Source organism: Ochotona princeps, chromosome 6 (assembly GCF_030435755.1).
Source record: "Ochotona princeps isolate mOchPri1 chromosome 6, mOchPri1.hap1, whole genome shotgun sequence".
Lineage (NCBI taxonomy): Eukaryota > Metazoa > Chordata > Mammalia > Lagomorpha > Ochotonidae > Ochotona > Ochotona princeps.
This window is the reverse complement of record NC_080837.1, coordinates 33,617,614-33,638,049: the sequence shown is the minus strand read 5'-3', so window position 1 is coordinate 33,638,049 and position 20,436 is coordinate 33,617,614. Positions and strand designations below refer to the sequence as shown.

At 43.8% G+C, this 20,436-nt stretch overlaps 1 protein-coding gene across 2 annotated transcripts in view; it reads left to right on the top strand.

Moving 5' to 3' along the window:
- SQOR (sulfide quinone oxidoreductase) overlaps positions 1–17,905 on the top strand; it is a 47,554-nt gene extending 29,649 nt beyond the window's left edge. For both annotated transcript variants that reach the window (XM_004578110.3, XM_058665908.1), the window contains exons 5-10: positions 1,065–1,259; positions 4,058–4,267; positions 11,210–11,393; positions 15,779–15,846; positions 16,167–16,345; positions 17,610–17,905. In XM_004578110.3, coding sequence (XP_004578167.2) covers positions 1,065–1,259; positions 4,058–4,267; positions 11,210–11,393; positions 15,779–15,846; positions 16,167–16,345; positions 17,610–17,667 — 894 coding nt within the window. In that variant the 3' untranslated portion in view covers positions 17,668–17,905. The remainder of the gene's footprint in view (positions 1–1,064; positions 1,260–4,057; positions 4,268–11,209; positions 11,394–15,778; positions 15,847–16,166; positions 16,346–17,609) is intronic.
- The last annotated feature ends 2,531 nt before the right edge of the window (positions 17,906–20,436 follow it).

Genomic DNA, 20,436 nt, shown 5'->3' with positions numbered 1-20,436 from the left:
GGTCCACTCTGGACTCCAGCTTTCTGTTAACACAGGTCCTGGCGGGCAGGTAACCAGGTTCCTCCTACCTGTGTGTGAGACCTGGACTGAGTCCTCAGCCTCAGCCCCAGTGAGGAGCCTGTGCAGGCATCTGGGTGGTTGCGCTGTTGGTATAGTGGTGAAGAGTCTCTGCTTCTCCAACAAATAAAGCTAAACAAAGACGAAGCAGGTTGATGGGCCTTTCTGCAGGGTTTGTGACTCAGGAGCTCTATGGTGGCCTGAGTTTAACTGAGTGCCCAGATGATGTTGGTGCTGCTGGTGTAGAGAACACACTTAGAGACACACCGGCTTAGAAATGGGAGGTAATTTATTCGTGGTCATAGTACAGGTGAGAAGGAAAGTTAGGACTCAAGCCAGGTATGTAGGAGTTTAAAGTTCACTTTTTTTTTCTTAAGATTTGCACACTTGATCTTAGCCAAAAGGCCGGAGAAGCGCTTTTTTTTTTCCCTTAAGATTTGTTTTATTTTTATTGCAAAGTTAGATATATAGAGAGTGGAGGAGAGACTGAGAGAAATATTTTCCATCTGATGATTCACTCCCCAAGTGACTGCAACAGCCGAAACTGCGCCGATCCGAAGCCAGGAGTCAGGAGCCAGGAGCTCTTCTAGGTCTCCTATGCGGGTGCGGGGTGGTACCACTTGTAAGAGGCAATTCCAGTTTGCTGTTATTGACAGTATCAATGGCTTTTGGTCCTGCCTGTTTTTCTTCTTCCTAATGAGGCAACTGGTTCCTCTAGAAGGCATCTTATCTCATTGTGATGGTGTGAAGAGTTGTATTCAAATCGTAGTCTCAAGAAAGCTGGGGAGGCAGAGGATTCTCCTGGGCTGTGCCCATGCTGGGGTGCCTTCAGGCACTATACTCCAGTCTCAGAGCCCTCACTCACCTGCCTGCTCTATGTGTGGGGGTGGGGGAACAAAAACAATAATGGGAAACTTAAATGTTTGTAGAATTGGCAAAGAACAAGGACTCTGTAAAGACATCTGTGCCTTTATTCAATAACGATTTCTTTGCGTATGTTTTTGCAGATCAAAGGCCTGCCTGAAGGCTTTGCTCATCCCAAAATAGGGTCGAACTATTCAGTGATGACAGTGGAGAAGACGTGGAAAGCTCTGCAGGATTTCAAGGAGGGCAACGCCATCTTTACCTTCCCTAACACTCCCGTGAAGTGTGCTGGAGCGCCCCAGAAGATCATGTATTTATCGGAAGCCTATTTTAGGAAGGTATGCCGCCTTTCCAGGGACAAGGATGTGGCGACAGTACGGAGATGGTGATGGCTAGCATTTAATTTTTATCTCTATCATAATTTTTTTTATTTCTAGAACTTTATTATTATGTGGGCATAAAACTATACAACTTGAAGTTTATAAAATAGAAAAAAGGAAGAAGTGAGTAAGGATTCGATAGCTCTGGTAAAACTGCTGTCATCAATTTGACATGTCCTTGCAGATTTTTTCCTACAGACTTAAAGAACTGTGGGTGTAAATCACACTGAACCTGCCCACTTGAAAACATTACATAATATTAAAATTATTAAGATTATTTATTTGAGAGGCAGAATGAGAGAAGAGAGACCTCCCCTCCACTGGCTCACTTCTCACATGCCTGCAACGATGCAGGGAGGTGGGAACTCTAGCTGTGTCTCTCATGTGGGTGGTGGAGCCCCAACTACTGGAGCACATCACTGCTTCCCAGGGTCTTCACTGGCAGGAAACTGGAGCTGAAGATAGGACTCAAACTCAAGCACTCTGATCAGCCTGGCCTCTTAATTGCTATACCAAATGCCTGTCCCTGGATCATACTTCTCAATGTGTATAAAAGAGTACTGTGGAGATATGTTAGAGATTGTTTCAATATTGTCATGTATTAATTAGGCAATTAATTGTAAATTGTTCATTTTTATTCATAATGACATCTTCAACTGCTTCCATGCAACTTCAGGGTTATGGATATTCTCTGACTGTTGATGTGCTTCTGCAAATGTCATAGGAAAAATGCAGATTTAAAACTGACCTGGAGATGAGCAGGTATTTGCCCCAGTGGTTGGGATGCCCGCTTCTCATAGAAGAGGGCCTGGGTTCAAGACCCTGCTGTACTTCAAATTCCAGATGCTTGGTGATGCACAAACTGAGAAGCAGCCTATTATGACCCAGTTGTTTGGGTCCTTGCTACCTACCTGAGAGACCTGAGTTGAGTTCTGGGTTCCTGGATTCTTTTTTTTTTTTGGGGGGGGGGGAAGTCAGATATACAGAGAAGAGAAGTGACAGAGATGAAGATTTTCTGCCTGTTGATTCACTCCCCAAGTGGCCCCAATGGCCAGAGCAGCTCTCATCCCAAGCAAGAGCCTGGAGCTCTTCTAGGTTTCCAGGTCTTCCATGTGGGTTCAGGGTCTCAAGGCTTTGGGCCGTCCTTGACTGCTTTCCCAGGCCACAAGCAGGGAGCTGGATGGGAAGTGGGGCTGCCAGGAATAGAACTGGCACCCATATAGGATCCTGGCCCATGCAAGGCAAGGACTTTTAGCCACTAGGTTACTGTGCCAGGCCTATAGGTTCCTGGCTTTGAGCTGGTCCAGCTATAGCTATTGCAGGCCTTGAGAGAGTGACCCAGCAGATGGGAAATCTTTTCTGTCTCTCTGCCTTTTAAAAAAAAGGAAAATAAATACTAATAAAAACTCAAATACTGTCCATATGGAACTTCTAACCTTGTGGAAAGGGTTTTTTGGGCAGAGGAAGCTTTCTCCGCATTTCCAAACACCCTCTGTGGAATAGCAGGTGCCTGCGGCTCAAGGATGCCTGGTGTGAGATCAGAGGGAAGCTGTTCCTGCCTCTTACCTCTGAGTGGAACAATTGTCTTGAGATGCTGACAAGTTGCAGAGCAGCCTATGAAGATGTAAAGGGCCAAGGGGGAGAGGATGGCAAAGACAAGCCTGCAGCGTTGTGGAATGTGTGCTTGGAACTCAGCCCCAGGCCTGGCTTCCCTCTGTCTTCTGCCAACTGCTCTGACCCAGGCAGTGGCCAATTAGGGGACAGTTCTGGCAGCTTTTTTGATTCTAAGAACATTCAGTGTGGCAGTGGGACTGGTGCAACCTTTTCAGGTTCTTAGCCGCCTGCCTGCTTCCGGTGAGCAGGTCCAGGTGAGTGAGTCATGAAAGTTGTTGAACACTTTGGAGAGTTGGACCATGGCTGTCTCTTCCATCTGGCAGATTCCCTCTGCTTCAGTTTTTCTTTCACTGTGAGATCTGAGGCATCAGAGAGGGGATGCTTCTCTAAGATGTGTGAACAATATCAAGGGACTTGGCTTTGTTCCCTGCTGTGCCCTTAGAATCTAGAGCAGTACCTGACCAACTCTGGAACTTCAACAATTGCTCACTGAATGAGTGAATGCATGGAAAAATGGACAGTTCAGTTCTCATTTTTAGTTAAATATGAATCTTACCATTTAAAAATGTTTATTTTTATTGGAAAGGCAGATTTATGGAGAGAAGGAGGGATGGAGAAAAAGATCTTCCTTCCACTGGTTCACTTCGTGAGTGGCCGCAATGGTTGGAGCTGAGCTGATCTAAATCCAGGAGCCAGGAGCAGCTTCTGGGTCTCCTACAGGCCCCAAGGACTTGAGCTATCCTTTGCTGCTTTCCCAGGCAGGGAACTGGATTGGAAGTGGAGCAGCCAGGACTTGAACCGGTGCCCCTGTGTGATGCCAGTGCTAGCAGATGGAGGATTAGCCTGTTGAGCCACATTGCTGGCTGCACAGTTCATTTCTATTTTAGCTTTACTTAGACTTGATCTTTATGTCTAGCCTCAGCCAAGCAGTCCCCAGCTCATGTGTGAACTGTCTCGTGGGCAGAGAGTAAGAACAAGGCAGTAAATTGGTCCACACCTCACTCCACCAGGGTAAAGTGATGGAAAACTTGGGAAAGTCTTTGACGTCTCCCTTGAACATTTTAATTCTTGTCCAGTTTTCTTTTATTAAGACAGCTGGACTAATGCTTTAATGTTAATTGTTTCTCTTTTGTTTTTCTTAGACAGGAAAGCGATCCAAGGCCAATATCATTTTCAACACATCTCTTGGAGCCATCTTTGGGGTTAAGAAGTACGCAGAAGCCCTGCAGGAGATTATCAAGGAGAGGGACCTGACTGTTAACTACAAGCAGAACCTCATTGAAGTCCGAGCCGATAAACAAGAGGCTGTGTTTGAGAACCTGGACAAACCTGGAGACACCCAAGTGTTTTCAGTGAGTAGCAAGGTTAAGCTGTCAACCCGGGAACCATCATCTGCTGAGCTGAGCTTAGATGCAGGTGGCTCTGTGGCTGCCGTCCCCTGGTCCTTCACTGTTGTGTGCTGCAGGAGGCCACTAAAGTGAGCCACTTAGGGGGGTGACAGGGCAGGGAGCTTGACCAAAATAGGTGTGGAAGAGAAGGCTGTAAGAGGCTGTGTCAGTGGGAGGGAATGAGGGCTTTGCTACTGGTGTCAAGTGGATTTTTGTCACTAAGTCACTTGAAACTTACAAATCTACAAATTTGGTTACTGCTTAGGCAGTTAAGGGAAGACATTCTCAAACCCACATTATTCTGTGATTTCCACAATTTGTGGTGTGTGGGAAACAGCCCTGCTCACGAGTGGGAAGCAATCTTGTGAGACATTCAAGCATAACAAGGATGTGGAAGATGAGGTTTTTAAACATTTCTCTTCTTAGGAAGGGATACACTTAAGCATCCGTTATTTGAGACTGAGCTAGAGCAAGAATGCAGGAGTGCACTAGGGTATTTCCATCCTCTGGTTCACCCCCCAAATGCCATAACAGCAAGGATTAGGCCAGGCTGAAGCTAGGAGCTATTAATGTTCATCTCTCACATGGGTGTCAGGGACCCAAGTCCTTGAGCCATCACTTACTGCCTTCCAGGGTATGCATTAGCTGGAAGGAAGAATTGGGAACCAGAGTTAGGATGCAAACCCAGGCATTTCAATCTGGATGCAGATGTCTCAGTGGTGGTTTAACTATTATATCCTCAAACGCCTGTCCCTTAAACATCCTTCTTGAAGTATCTGGCAGAGTCACCACAATTCTTGGAGAAACTTATGCTTTGTGGTATGGACTTGGCCTGTATGTCTGTTTTTTACCTCCCTCCTTCCTTCCCTCCCTCTCTCCCTTCCTTCTTTTATTTCATTCAAGATTTATTATTTAGGGCCCGGCACGGTAGTCTAGTGGCTGAGGTCCTTGGCTTGCATCCCCCGGGATCCCCCGTGGGTGCCAATTCATATCCCAGCTGCTCCACTTCCCATCCAGCTCCCTGCTTATGGCCTGGAAGAGAAGTGGAGAATGACCCAAAGCTTTGGGGCCCTGTACACATGTGGGAGACCCTGAGGAAGCTCCTGGCTTCAGATTGGCTCAGCTCTGCACCAGCTGGGAGGATCTTTCTCTGTGTCTCTCCTTTTCTCTGTAAAATCTGACTTTCCAATAAAAATAAATAAACTGTTTTTAAAAAGATTTCTTATTTATTTGGACTTTAGCCGCTAGGCCACGCCGCCGGGCCCAATTTCTTATTTATTTGGAAGGCAGAGTTACAGAGATTGGGTGGGGGTGGGGAGACAGACTTGAGAGAGAGACATAGAATTGATTTTTCACCTGTTTACTTCCCAAATGGTTGCAAATGCTAGGGTTGGGATTTGGCAGCCAGGCCGAAGCCAGGAAGTAAAAACTCCATGCAAGTCTCCCATGTGGGTGACGGGGGCACACCACCATCTTTGCTACTTTCTCAGGTACATTAGCAGAGAGCTGAACTGGAAGTGGAGCAGCTGGGAAGTGAACATGGGCTCACATGGAAGAAAGGCATTGCAGGTGGCAGCTTAACCCGAGGCACCACAGTGCTGGTCCCTGAATGTGTCTAAAGTTTTTCCTGTGAAGTGCGGCCAGTGGCTTTATACAGGTGTTCTGAGGATTGGGCAAAAGAAGTAAAGGCATTTGGAAAAGCAGGAATGAAAGAACACTTGTTTCCACTTTTCCGGCAAGCACCATCAGCAATGAGAAAGACTGCACGTTTTAATCATCCAACATTTCTCAAGGAATGAAGAGCTACATAAAAAGGGAGTTTGAGGTGAACCAAGGATTAATACTCTAAACATCAAGACTTCACATTTTAAACTTTTTAGCTTAAGCTACAATTCCAAGATTCATTGCATACATCTTTCTTTCTCTAAATGGTGTGTATTGAATATCACTCAAAATGTTACTGATGACTTAGAGTCATAATTTTAAGAGACATTTATTTGGAAGTATTGCAGACTTGGAGAAGTTGGAAAAATGAAAGTAGAAAGGAAGCTGTATATAGCATTTACCTAGATGTACTTACATAATTTTATATCATTTGATTTAGCTTTATCATTTGATCTGTGTAGTTATATATTATCTTAATCATCTGTTTCTGTCTAGATGACATATTTCATGTTCTTTTACCTCTAAATACTTTAGTGTGAATTTCCTATCATAAAAGTAGTATTTTTGATGTAATCACAGTGTCTGTCAACTCTGTAAATTCAGCAGGCTATAGCATTTTGACTTTTACTTGTATTAGACTTTCATTGATTGACCCCATAGCACAGTATTCTCCCCACTATAGTATAGATCACTGTCTATTTTGTGTAGTCATATTTTGCATTTAATTGTGATTTCTTTGTTTAAAAGTCAGAGTTAATAGAGACGAGGAGAGACGTAAAGAGAGATCTTCTATAAACTGGTTGGCTGGCTCACTACTCAGGGGGCCACAATGGCCAGAGCTAGGCCAGTTTGAAGCCAGGAGCTTCTGGGTCTCCTATGTGGGTGCAGGGTCATCCCTCACTGCTTTCTGTTATTAGGGAGTTAGATCAGAAGTGGGGCAGCTAGGACATGAACTAGCATCCACATGGAATGCTGGTAGAGCAGGCAGAGGCTTAGTGTGCTATACCTTGCTACCAGTCCCAATTGTGATATATCTTTTGTCTCCTTTGACATGGAATTATTCCACAACTTTTCTTTGCCTTCTTTAATACTGACATTTTATAATAATACAGTCCTTTACCATATCTGTTATAAAATCTCCTTGTTTTGGGTTAGTAAATGTTTTCTTTTTTAAAAAAATAGATTTATTAAAATTTTTTTATTGGAAAGGTATATCCATAGAGAGGAGAAGATACAGAGAGAAATATTTTCCATCTTCTGGCTCACTTTCCAAGTGTTCACAACGACCCAAGCTGAGCCGATCTGAAGCCAGCAGGAGCTTTCTCTATTGGCCATCTTCTGCTTTCCCAGGCCACAAGCAGGCAGCTGGATAGAAAGTGGAGCAGCTGGGACACAAACTGGTGCCCATATGGGGTCCTGGTGTGTGCAAGGTGAAGAGTTAGCCACTGAGTCATCATGCCCTGTACAGTATCGCATTTGTAAGCACACCATGATATAATTTTTATCATCAGTCAAGATCTGATCCAAGTTTTCCACTGAATAATTGTATTTCTTTTTCTCCCTTGCTGCTAATAATAAGTCTGTAGGGGAAGACGTTAAGACTGCGCAAACACGTTACTCATTGAAGTCTTTCCCTAGAGTTAACATGTATTGGTAATTCTTGCCTAATTCTTATACCACATTGGTTGCAGAATGATAATTTTCTAAGTTTAGCATTCCTTCTACATTATGAATAGGTTCTTGACTTGCCTTAATTAATTAATTCCTGATATGAACTAAGGAATTCCTGTTTCCCCCCAGTGGTTTACCACCCGTCATTGTCTCTGGTGCCCACATTGTCCCATGTTCAGTCAATTGGAGCCTTCCCTGCTGGCTCCTCTGTCCCTGTGGCATGCTTTCCATCCTGTTTTTGAGAACTTTCTTACTCTCTGGTATCACAGGATGCCCCAATCTCATCTGGTATTTACCTGTCCCAATTCAGGGTCATCCTTGTGAATAGCTCTTATTTATGTTCTCGGGACCTACCGGGTCATTTAAGGCTGATGACTGCTTTGTGTCCTTTATGTGTATTTTCAGTGTTTTTTTTTTTCCTGGTGTCTAGGTGAGTTTTAAAACTGCTAGTCCTAATTTTTTATTGTCAAAAAATGAGAGTCAAACTTGTTAGATTTTATATAAAGTAAAAGGAAATGGGTGATGAGGGAGGGTCCAAAGGATACTTTTATGAGCCCAAGTGTACAAGGTTGAGTGCATGAACTTCACTTTATTATTTGGTCTTTTTTTACTATGGTTCTCAGCTGTGCTCTGAATAGTTGAGCTTGTAGCTGGGGACTTGGGAAATGGATGGTTATTGTTGTTCTAAATGGTTTGTAAAGAACCTTTCAATTATAGGATTCCATTACTGAAGGTTATTGTAGGTCAGACATTCTTTCAATTTCACTTTCACTAATCTGGATTTCATGAGAAACTACCCAAAGGGTTTCAGATAGTGACTTTCAATCCTGACTGTTCTGGAATCTACCTCAAGAGTTTTAAAACAGGTGTTGATGCCTGGGTCTTACCCCAAGAGAATTTGATTAATTGGCCTGAGGTGAAGAATGGATTGGGAGGCTTCCAAAAGTCCTCTAATGATTCTGATATTGAGCCAGTATTGAGAACAGCTACTGTAAAGAATTAAATGTGTCCAAGTCTATAATCTTGAATTCTAGATAGAGAGCTGGCAGTTCAGGCCTCTTTTGATGTGTATCATAGGGTCTTAGAACTAGAAGGGACCTTGGACATTATCTAGTCTGTTGCATTTCTTTATGGAAAAGCAAAGCAAAGACCTAAGAAGTGAAGTGGCATGTCGTGGTTGAGGAGATCGACCCACAGGGTTTTTTTCAAGTCCAGATTTCTGTTCTCCTGGTCCTATAGGATTGGGATCTTGGGTGAGGGGACCCAGAGTCTTGTATTGTAAACAAGTCTCCCAAATGCTGCTTATTAACAGCAAAGTCTTAAAGCCATTGTTCTGAATAGATTATTTATGTTAATGGAGAAGAATCAAGTTGAGAATATATAGTTGATATAAATTAATCCTAGAGAAACTAGTTGCTGAAAATTAATCAGACTTGACTTTCAAATAAATAATCCTTTAAAACAAAGAAAATAAATCATAAAGAATAAGCTGTAACTAAATGATGTTAATTTTTAGTAAATCCATAAAGGAAACTAGTATTTCTTTTGTGTAGGAGGTTAGTTCAGTGCCTTTATGACTGAGAACATATTTTAACTTTTATTTAAAATTTCTTTTTTATATTTTCTAAGATTTATTTCTTTGTTTTAAAATCATAACACACACATACACACACACAGATAGAAAGACATTCTATCCTTTTGTGCATTCCCCAAATGGTTGTAATGGCTGGAGCTCTGTCTGACTGAAGCCAACAGTGTGGAGCTTCTTCTAGGTCTCCCATGTGGGTGCAGGAGTCCAAACACTTGGGCCATCATCTGCTGCTTTCCCAGGCCATTAACAGCGTGCTAGATTGAAAGTGGAGCAGCCAGGACTTGAACTGGTACTGCTATGGGATGCGAACATTGCAGCTAGAGGCTTTACCTGATATGTCACTACATGGGCCCTTTTAATGTTCCTTCTAGAATAGATGAATCACTTGTGTATTTGTGAGATTCAAGCAAACACATTAATTCCATCAGACACAGAGAGATCTAATATGGTTTAGATCTCGCTTCAAAAAAGGAGCTCTGTTTGACTGTAGAAATGAAGGTTTGGCCTTGATAATTTGGTGAATGAAGTTTATTGGCTCTTTCATCCATTATCTTGCGGACAACAGACTTGGACTCAGGGCCTATACCCCTAAAAGCGCCATCCAAGATTATCTTGTCTTGAGGTTTATTAAATTCATGATTGTCTAAGAATTGAATGCATATATGTCACCTTCCTAATCCCACTGCTGTAAATGATTACAGAGCTCTGATGGGAGCACAGGCCTTCTTGTGGAACCAGGAACCTAGGCACTTGGAAGTTTGCAGTTTTCTTGATATGTTAAAGTTTTTACCCTATTGAAATGTTATGTGAATGTTTGAGTCAAGGTGCCTTGAAGCGGACCTGGTAGAATGTTGAAGTTTGCCACATGGAATTCATTAAAGTTAAATAAAAATAATGGGCTAGGAGAAGTCTAAGAATATCTTGTACACAAACAAAAAAGTTAAATCAGCTATCAAAAATGACTAGAATGAGTCAGTGTACTGTTACCAAGAGTCATTTGAAGACAGCTGTTTCAAAGCAAAAAAAAAAAATCCACCCATTCCCTCTGTTCAGTAAACCCAACACTAATCTGGACCCCTCTGTCCTCCACAGAGCCAGCTAATCTCCTCATCACCCCACTTTTCTCCTGAAGTTGGTAACTAGACGATGTCCTTTATGTGCTTTGAGATTTGACCTATGTTTGGGAATGATATTCATCACTTCTCAGTTCCTAACATGGCCTTTCCAAGCTTTACCTCCCTCGAGAGTACAACTGAAGTGTAGGTTGACAGCTGAGGGTCAGGGTCAGAATGGTCGAAGCACAACAACCCTTTCATTTTTAGTAATGACAGAAACACCAGAAGATTCCTTTGGGTCACTACTCCAGTGGTGACCAGAGTAGGTGTGCTCTACTGCAGTAGCTCAGACTTCCCCAGGCCTGTTGTGGGAAGGGGTCACATGGGGAGACTGCCAGCTGACAGAGTGACTATTACATTATCACTTCCTGGCACTGGCGCCGTGACTCAACAGGCTAATCCTCCACCCTGTGGTGCTGGAATCCCATATGGGCACTGGTTCAAGTCCCAGCTGCTTCACATCTGATCCAGTTCTTTGCTTATAGCAGCAGAAAATGTTCCACATCCTTGGGACCCTGTGCCCACATGGGAGATCTGGAAGAAGCTCTTGACTCACATTTGAATCAACTCAGCTCTGGGTGTTGTGGCCATTTGGGGGACTGAACTAGCAGATGGAAGATTTTCTTTTCCTATTGTTCCTTCTCTGTGTAAATCTGCATTTGAAATAAAAATAAATAAATCTGCCCCCCAAAATGATCACTTCCTCTTAGGGAACAGATCTTAGAGAAGGAGTGGGCTAAGGCAGATGCTAACTGCATAATCCTTCATGTAAGCCTAATCCAGTGTATTGAGGAAGGTTGGGGAAGAGCCTTGGAGTTCTAGAAATAGTGAATGAAATCCAAACCTGAATGCTTTTCTTGGCAGTATGAAATGCTCCATGTCACACCACCAATGAGCCCACCAGATGTCCTCAAGACGAGCCCTGTGGCTGATGCTGCAGGCTGGGTGGATGTGGACAAAGAAACTCTGCAGCACAAGAAATACCCAAATGTGTTTGGGATTGGGGACTGCACCAACCTGCCCACGTCGAAGACCGCCGCGGCAGTCGGTAAGCCAGCCTACTCTATTTCTTCCTTTCTCCAAGTGCCATCTCACTAAGGCACTGTGGTAACACACAGCACTGCACTAGCAGTGAAAAACCTTTTGTGACCTAAAAATGCAGCAAGAGGCAGGCTGTCAATGACGCAAGCGTTGCAGGAAGTAGAAAGTGTCTTTCAAGCCCTTTGCCCTAGAGTAGCCGGAGCTCATTTGCTTTTTAGAGGTGAGCAGTGCTGTGTTTTTTTTTTTTGGGGGGGGGTGGGCAGGGACATTAGTGGGAGGGCATCACTTGTCCCTGAATTCCATTACTTCCCATGATATCATACCTATCATCCTGGAATAGTTCTGCAAGTTGGCCACTTTTCTTCAGCTTGAAACACCATAAATCTAGGGAAGCATTTGTTTCCTCTGAAAACAGATACATACAAGTCAATGAAAGCTTACCGACCAGAAAATTGTTCTGGTAAGACAAATACAGTGGAGCTTGCCCTGATTGGTATATGATTAAGGCCTCCACCTGGAAAATTAAATTCTTCACCACCATGTTTTACACTAGCAGTGATGGGAAGAATTGCCTGTTAGATTTTGTCCTCCCAGACAGGAACTGTCCTCTCTGGGTGCCGTAAAACATGCAGTGTCCACCTGATGGGAATGGTAGTTTCTGTGTGAATTAGATGTCTGCAGAACTTGGTTGGCCTTGGAAGATGTTTTCAATATCCACTGAAGGTCTTTTCCATTACTAATTAGTAATTTTCTCCCATTTTTAAATGTCAAAAGCCTCAGACCTATATACAAATGTGAAAGTACAATGAATACTTATATACCCTTTAGATATTAATCAGTAACTAATATTTTGTGACATTTGCTTCCTTACTTTATACGTGTTTTGGGCTGAATTATTTCAAATAAGTTTGGCTATCATGACATATCATCTTTAGTAAATACTTCAATCTGCATTTCCTTGTAAAACGGACATTCTCCTCCATAAATACAAGGCCAATTGTCACATCCAAGAAAGTTGCCATTATATGAAATCATATCTTACACAAGTTAGTTTAAGTTTGTCTGGTTTTCCTAGAAATTCTGTTTGCAGCTTTTGTTTCCCTTGATGCTGCGCGTCGTGTTGGTTGCCGTGTCTGTTTGGCCTTCTTTAATCTAGAGGCCCTTCTGGAATTGGTTAGAACCTTCATGACATGGGCAATTCTGAAGAGTTCAGACTGGTGATCTTCAAAATCTAGACTATCCTATACTGTAGAATTTATGGTTAGATTCAGAGTCTGTGTTTTGGCTTGAATCTCCATACATGGGGCTGTACCTTCCACTACAGAACCTTAGGAGGCCATGATGTTAGTTTGGTATTTTTAAGAAAGTTTGTTTACTTGAAGAGAAAGAGAGAAATAGAAATTTCACATCTACTGGTTCACTCCCCAAATACTTGCAATAGCTATGGCCATGTCAGACTGAAGGCAGGAGCCAGGAGGCCCGAGCTTAATTTAGCTTTTCCACGTGGGGGTCAGGTGGTTATCTGCTGTCGTTGGTTATCTGCTGTCTCCCCAGGTGGACATTAAGAAGAAGCTGGAGTTGGGAGTGGAGCTGCAACTCCAACCCAGGCTCTCTGGCAACTGGATGTAGGTGTCCCAAGTGGTGTCTGAACCATTATGCCAAGTGCCTATCCCAGTTTGGTTTTGTGAAGCTATATCTCATTACTGGTTAAGGGTTGTCAGTTGTCAATCTTTTCCTTTGTCAAAGTATCTCCTTGTATAATTATAGGTGGTATGTCGGATAAAATTTTGAATTTACATGCTGCCTTTAATGTAGTAAAAATATCCATGATGTAAGACTCAGGTTACCCAGCTTTCTAGCCTGTTTCAAATAAGCAAAATATTTTATCCAGAGTTTCAAATAGATAATACTGAATGTTAGACAAAAAGTCTACAATGAAAAACCTTGTTCCTGCCTGGTCAGCTTCCACTTCTCCCAGCCACACAAAGTGTCCTGTTCCATGTGCCTCTGCATGCTTTCCCGTTCGTGTGCTATTGTACTGCTGCTCCGGAGTTTACTGAAGGAGTCTGCTCTGCAGTCTGTCTCTTTCCCAAACTGATCCATCGGGGAATGCTCCTCCTTGGCATTTCACGCATGTGAGTGAATGTCTCTTTGCTCTTCTTAATTTGTCACTAACAATAGTTCAAGATTTCTCCAAAGAGTTCTATATCTCTCATTAAATTCCCAACCTTAAATCCCCTTATGATTGCCAGGCAATGCTTATGTTTGTTCAATCCACAAATCCCATCTTGGGTTTCCTTACTCCCCAGCCTCCTCCAGACCCACTGTACTGTAGAGAACAAGGCCATCTTGCTGAGCTGTAAGTGACTTTCCCGGGGCGAATGCCTCCCCCTGCTTCTCTCTGCTCCAGGATTCTCCCTTAGTTATCTTCAGCACAGCTAAGACCAGATGTGGTATTTAAACCAAAATTAACTGGAGGTTTGGCCATAAAAGGAGGTGGGCTTTTAATACAGGAAGATACACAGCTTATGTATACCTATGTACTCACATTCTCTCTTTCTCTCTCTCTCTCCCCCCCCCCCCCCCCCCACACACACACACACACGGCCTGGAGTGAGACTGCTCCCTTGTTCACAGGCCAAGCCTTCCTGCAGAGAATCCTTTCCTCCTGTTCTGTTGGCCTTGGCTTCTGCTGCTGAGGCCTCTCTAGTTCTTCTCAGTGCAGATTCTGAATGCTCTATGGTCCTCGAAACAGAATAACGGCTTCTGAAAGAGATGTGGTGTTTAGAAATGCGGCTTTGCTTATGATGGAGATAAGTCATTTTGTATATTAGAGCAGAGAGGTTTACTTTTCAGTTTTTTAAAAAGGGGTTGGCTTACTTATTTTAAAGGTAGAACAGGAGAGAGAGAGAGAGAGAGAGAGAGAGAGAGAGAGAGAAACCATCCACTTACTCCTCCAATGGCCACAACTGTCAGGTCAGGTCTGTGCTGGGATGAATCCAGGAGCCAGGAACTCCTTCCTTGTCTCCCAAATACTTGAACCATTTTCTGCTGCCTTCCCAGGCATATTAGCAGGGAGTTGGATCAGAAGTGGAGTAGCTGGGGCCTGAAACCCCCACTCTGATACATCAGTATCATAAGCGGTGGTTTAATCTGTAGCACTGCAACACTGTCTCCCCAAATCACCTATACCCTTCCCTCTCCATTGCATTTTTTAGTTGAGTGTCAATAGATTGAAACTTGTAGGCCAAAGATAGCACACTGTTTGTTTTTATAATCAATTTGATGTCAAGAAGCATTACATCTTAAGAATTCCATTCTCCCATTTATAGGCATATGATATCATATTTTGAATTTTATCAATAAGAGTTTTCACGGAAAACCTTTTCCCCTATGTGTTGTATAATGTCTTAGTGGTTCTGTTTCTTAGCCTGCAAAGTTTCCTAAAAAATGTTTGGTGCCTTTTGATTTGGGGGATTACAAAATAGTCACATGAATGAGCATTTTTATTTTACAACGTACAGGTAGCCCATTTTCTTTTAAAAGTAAATCCAGCCTTCTATTTCTAGAGACATAAATTGCTTCTGTCTTTAAATTGACAATTTTAATTATTCAGAATTGAATCCTGGGATTAGGAGACAGGGATTAGGAGATATTAAGGGATTATTGTTAATATTTTGAGGTGTGAAAATGCTATTGTATTTGCATTGGACAAACTGCACCTAGCATAGAGTCACATAGCAACATTTACAGATAAATTGCTATGTTGTCTGCTCCAAAAATCCTTCAGAAAAAAACTGGTCTGTGTGAGGTGATGGAAGAAATGAGAACAGGAATTGAATATTCATAATAAAAAATCAGTCTGTCCATTTCTATCAAAAAATGGAAATGTGTGTGTGAGAAACAAACTGTAGATGGATACGGACACAGACATATTTCTGTCTCTGGATACAGACACAGACATATTTCTCTCTCTGGTCCAGCCTCAGCCAGGGCCGTGCGGTGCAGGGAAAAGCCCAATGTTCTACCTGGATACAACCAGTGACTAGTGATCTGCCCTGTCAACAGGGATGCAGGGCATCCTGAATGGCCAGGAGGTGCTGGGCACACAGTCCAACCTGGGAGCCAGCCATGACCAGAAGGCGGCGCAGTGGAGTTGGAGTTAGGAATGTCCTTGTAGTCCTGCTGGAGAAAGTTGACTGTTTAAACTCCAGGCTTGGATGAAGAGAAAGAAGCCCGTTAGGTAGACACAACTGCAGGTGGTAAGAAGTCTGGTTCTAGTCACGACCTAGAGGAATGGAATCTTCTTGTTGCCGCTAAGGTGATTTGCATATGGGATTTTGTGGGGAACCTGGATGCTCATACTTACTGGCTTATTCCTTTCTCCTTTAGCTGCACAGTCGGGAATACTTGACAGAACAATTTCTCTGGTAATGAAGAACCAAACACCAAGGAAGAAGGTCTGTATGCCTTATGAGAACCTCAGCTGTCACCTTCCATTCCATTTAAAAGTAGTGTTTCCCCACAGTCCTGCCACTCTCTTAGTTTCCCCAGTACAGTTGCTTCCATTTTTGCCTTTAGGACTATTCTTTGATGTAAAATCTGTATTTTTCACAGTACAAAAAAAATTAGAAATATAAACAAAAATTTTATTTTTTTTCCAAAAATTTTAAAAATACAAAATTTTAAAATGTTTTTAAGATTTAAAAAAATATAAATACAAATTCCAGAGTGTCTGTATAACAGCCCCTGTCCAGCTCAGTCTCTCTTATGGTTTTAGTATGATGGCTACACCTCGTGTCCACTGGTAACTGGCTACAACACTGTGATTCTTGCTGAGTTTGACTACGCAGCTCAGCCGTTGGAGACCTTCCCCTTTGATCAGAGCAAAGAGCGCCGTTCCATGTACCTCATGAAGGCCGACATGATGCCTTTCTTGTACTGGAACCTGATGCTGAGGTAGGTGGATCACCTGATCCTGGGGGGTGGGGGGCTGGCTTTGTTAACTGCCCCCAGCAGGTGCAGGGAGAGGGTTCCACTGAGAACTTCTAGCTTCAGGGGAAATAGCCACCTAAAACACAACTTGCTAATGACATCTGCCTTGCTGTGCCTTGATTTAGGGATTAGTGATCCTAACCCTCAGATTCTGAGGTCTCTGCAGACTGGGAAGTGGGCCACTTAGCTGAGGACACCTGCAGGGCACGCAACTTCTTCACTGCTGACAATGTCTTAAGTCTTCTGTCCTCTGTGCTGTCTGCTCTTTTTGTTGCTGGCTTAATAACAAAGATAATGATAATAATATTATTAACAATGATAACAACATAGTAGTGGGAAATCACTTCCATAGGTCAAGTACTCTCTCATCTGCTACCTTCCTTTGTTTTTATTGTTATGGGAGAAAACGAAGCACAGTGATTAACACCATAATCTTTAGAGTTACTCTTGTGTCTGAATCATGTGCCTGTCACTGATTAGCTGTGTGTCTGGGGGCAAGTTGGTTAAGCTCTTTGTGTCTTCTTATCCGGAGAATCAAAGTAATATTGCCTACCTTACAATATGGAGATTAATGAAATAACAGACAGAAGCATAGTAAGCATTCAGTAAATAAACAAGGGAAATAAAAAATCAATACAATCTCTTGTTCATTCCAAGAAATGGTAATCTCATTTGATTATGATTTTTTTTGCAAACTCACATGAGACATATCCGTCAAGCCACCTTTACTAATAATCTCCAACTGTGTGCATTGTGCCTCCCCCCAGGCGCTATTGGCAATACGTGGGGATGTCTTTGAATGTCACAACTGAAGGATGCCTCTGGCATCTGGTGAGCTGAGGCTGGGAATGCCAGTTCGCATCCTACAATGCATAGGGACAGCCTCCACAAGGAAGAATGGTGTTATCCCAGTGTCAGTAAGGTGAAGAACCTACAGTTCTTTGCAAGTGAATGAAAGCACAGCGGATGTTTGCATGTCATAGAGGCTTCCTTCAGCTTTGCTGCACTCAGTCAGCATATCCACATTCAAACAGCTAGTGTCAAAGCCGGGAGGGCAGGCAGGTATACCCCTCCTCACCCTGGCGTCTTCCTACCTCGCTGGCCACGTCTTACCTGACATGCTCCTAACCATGCCCACTGAGGATTCGGGCTTCCCTCTTCCAGATACCTGCTGGCTGAAGTCACCCCAGCTCTTTTTGCTTCAGTCATCTCCTCTCATTTCTCACAGGGGCTACTGGGGCGGACCAGCGGCTGTGCGGAAGCTTTTGCACCTGGGTATGAGTTAAGGCGGCGGGTTCAGGACCTGCTTTCCTCGGATGGAAGAGAGTCGATTGGGCAAGAGCAGTGCAAAGGACTCAGTGAAGAGTTTCCTGCTGGAGAATGGTGATCACGTGCTGACTTTTTCAGGATCTCTGAACAGCCACCATGTGGGCTGACCCAGATGTATGTGTGTGGGGTTTTTTTTAAATATGCAGATGATATAATAGACTTCTCTTTTCTAAATAAAAGTGTGCCACTGATCGAGTCCTGTAAGAACGCTTTATCTTGACTGGTAGGAATGTAAATTGATAGCACCTGGGAGAAAAAGATGGCCATGGTAGGATAGCTCACATGTTGCCTGTTAAGTATTCAACTTAACTGACATGATTTCATAGGGTCTATTTGGAGTCACAGCAAAGTGTCACTCCAGGAACCCATATTACTCATGACACAGTGTGTGACACTCCCGAGCTGTGCTGCCCTAACTCCTGCTGCAGAAGCATGGAGGGCTGAGCCCAGCCGCCACCATCCCGGCTTCACACCACCCTGCCGAGCCCATGACTGAACATGCTGAACATGGTGGGGTCCTGGTGCTCACCCCTTTCCTTAGGCATGGGGGTGCCTTTGCTGGGTAATTTTGGCTCCTGGACTCCCCATAAACTCTTTTCTATGCTGGTAATATTGCCAGGTTTCTTTGGACTGTGCATTTTCAGCAAATTGGGGCTGGGATTTCTGGGAATGGCTACGGCTCCAGGTGGAGTCAGTTAGAACTCCCTCTCACGGTTAATTCAGGCGCCTGGGTCTGCTCACAGCTGTGCGTTCTGAGTTGCTTCTGGGTTCACGTGCTATTGGGTGGAGTTTACTGCCAAGGAGGGAGCAGTAGTCTCTTCTGAGTGGGGAAAGAAAAATGAAAATGCTGAATTCCAGAAAAGCTTCAACCTTGAATCCTATCACTGTATCCACAAGGGAAAGGCCATCCCCAAGAACTGCCTCCGTGATTAGGAGCTGCCCAGAGGATGAGAAGGTAAGGCCATGGGACGGATAAGGGCGATATGTTTCCATGGGTGGTACTAGTATGGAGACTTATATTTTAAAAATGAAAACAAGTGAAACAATTAAAAGCAAAACTCCAGGCCTGGGGGTCTTTGGCACAGATCATTAGAGAAGCCCTGTTCGAAATTACTATTTCGGGTTCAGGCAGCTACTACCCTGGGGTCTAGTGGCGAAAACAGCTCCAGGGCTACAAACCTGAACAACTGATTGTATTGTTTCTGTGGTTTTTCAGAAACCAGTATAACCCTTCCCTCCCTAGTCCATAAGCCTATAGCCCATGTTGACTTATCCCAATTGAGTGCATTACCATCTGCTTCCTTCTGGGTGCCCAACTGGTACCAGTGACCTGAAAGTGCTGTAGAGCCACTGAGGAAATTGAGAAATGACAGGATATTTTTGGCAATGAGTTACAGATTCCAGATGCAGTGACCAAGGTCTGGGCCAATGTCAGCTTTTCGTGACTACAAGAAAATACCTGAACGAAGCAAAGTTTACAAAGAGAAAAGGTGTATTTAGCTGATGCTTTTGAAAGTCCAGGTTCAATATTAGGTAGTTTCATTGGCTTGGTCTTTGATAGGGATGGCAGAGTGCAGGGCTCATAGCAGAAGGTAATTCATGTGGGAATATTTGTTGGCTGGTGGGTAGGGTCCGGTCACTCAACATGTACTCCATACGGCTGTTTCGGCATGAACAAATTGGCGGTGAGCCACCTGGGATAAATTACTATATCTGATGAATACCCAGCTTACAGGCTAAAGCAGTTATAGATATTTCTTTCTGTAGGTTTACAGGAGACCTTTGCTGTCGAAAGAATATAGGGAAAGGGCCCTGGTACCTGACTAATGGCCAGCCCCAGGCCACTGTCTCCACCTTGCTTACTCTCAGGGAACATGTTGTTTTGAAGGGGGGTAGTCAGGATAAGGGGTAAGGAGGACCCTTGGATGCTTTTCCAGTGTCTTCCAGCCAGGGAAAGCAATTGTAGCTCCTCAGGGGAGGGTGGTTTGGCCTGTGGACATCGTGGATTCCTGCCAGACCCTGCTTACGGTAGCCTGTTCAGTGTCACAGGGCCTCAGTGGAGTCTCTAACAGAGCCTGTGCAATGAACGGCAGGTGGAGAGGAGGCATGAAAAGGGGAAGTACTTCCAACTCATTCCTGGAGCCACGATTATGGATGTCCCCTTCCAGGATGGGCTGTGGAAACCTGCTGGGTCCCTGCCCTTCCTGATTTTTTTTTTCCTTCTTGATTTTATAAACCATACCTAGAAATGCCTGGTTTGCCCCACTGGAAGTAATACACACCATGTATGTTTACCACGTGCACCTGGGTAACTGACAGGTGTGAGTGCCGAGTAAAGGAGCCCAACATGGGAGTCCTTGCCTGCTTCTCCAGCTGCCTTATGGCCCCAAGGCACAAACACCCCCAGCATGCCGCATGCTCTTTTACCTGTTCACATAGGCTTCCCCCCTGCTGAATGCTCCTCTCCATTCATCCCTTCTTCACACTCCTTCCAGGAACTAACTCAAGGTTTGAAGGACTCCTTCCCCTGTGCCCTAGGTTAGCTTGAAGTTCCTCTGCATCCAGGCCCCCTTCACATCCAGCCTGGGAAGGCAGAGGGACTTTGCTTTCCCTTCTGGAGGTGATCTCCTAAGTGTGTATATAAGGGAATCTAAGTGGGAGTGTCAGCTACCGCACAAAGGCATATTCTTTGATGATCTTGTAAGCCAGCTCTTGTTTCACTCCAG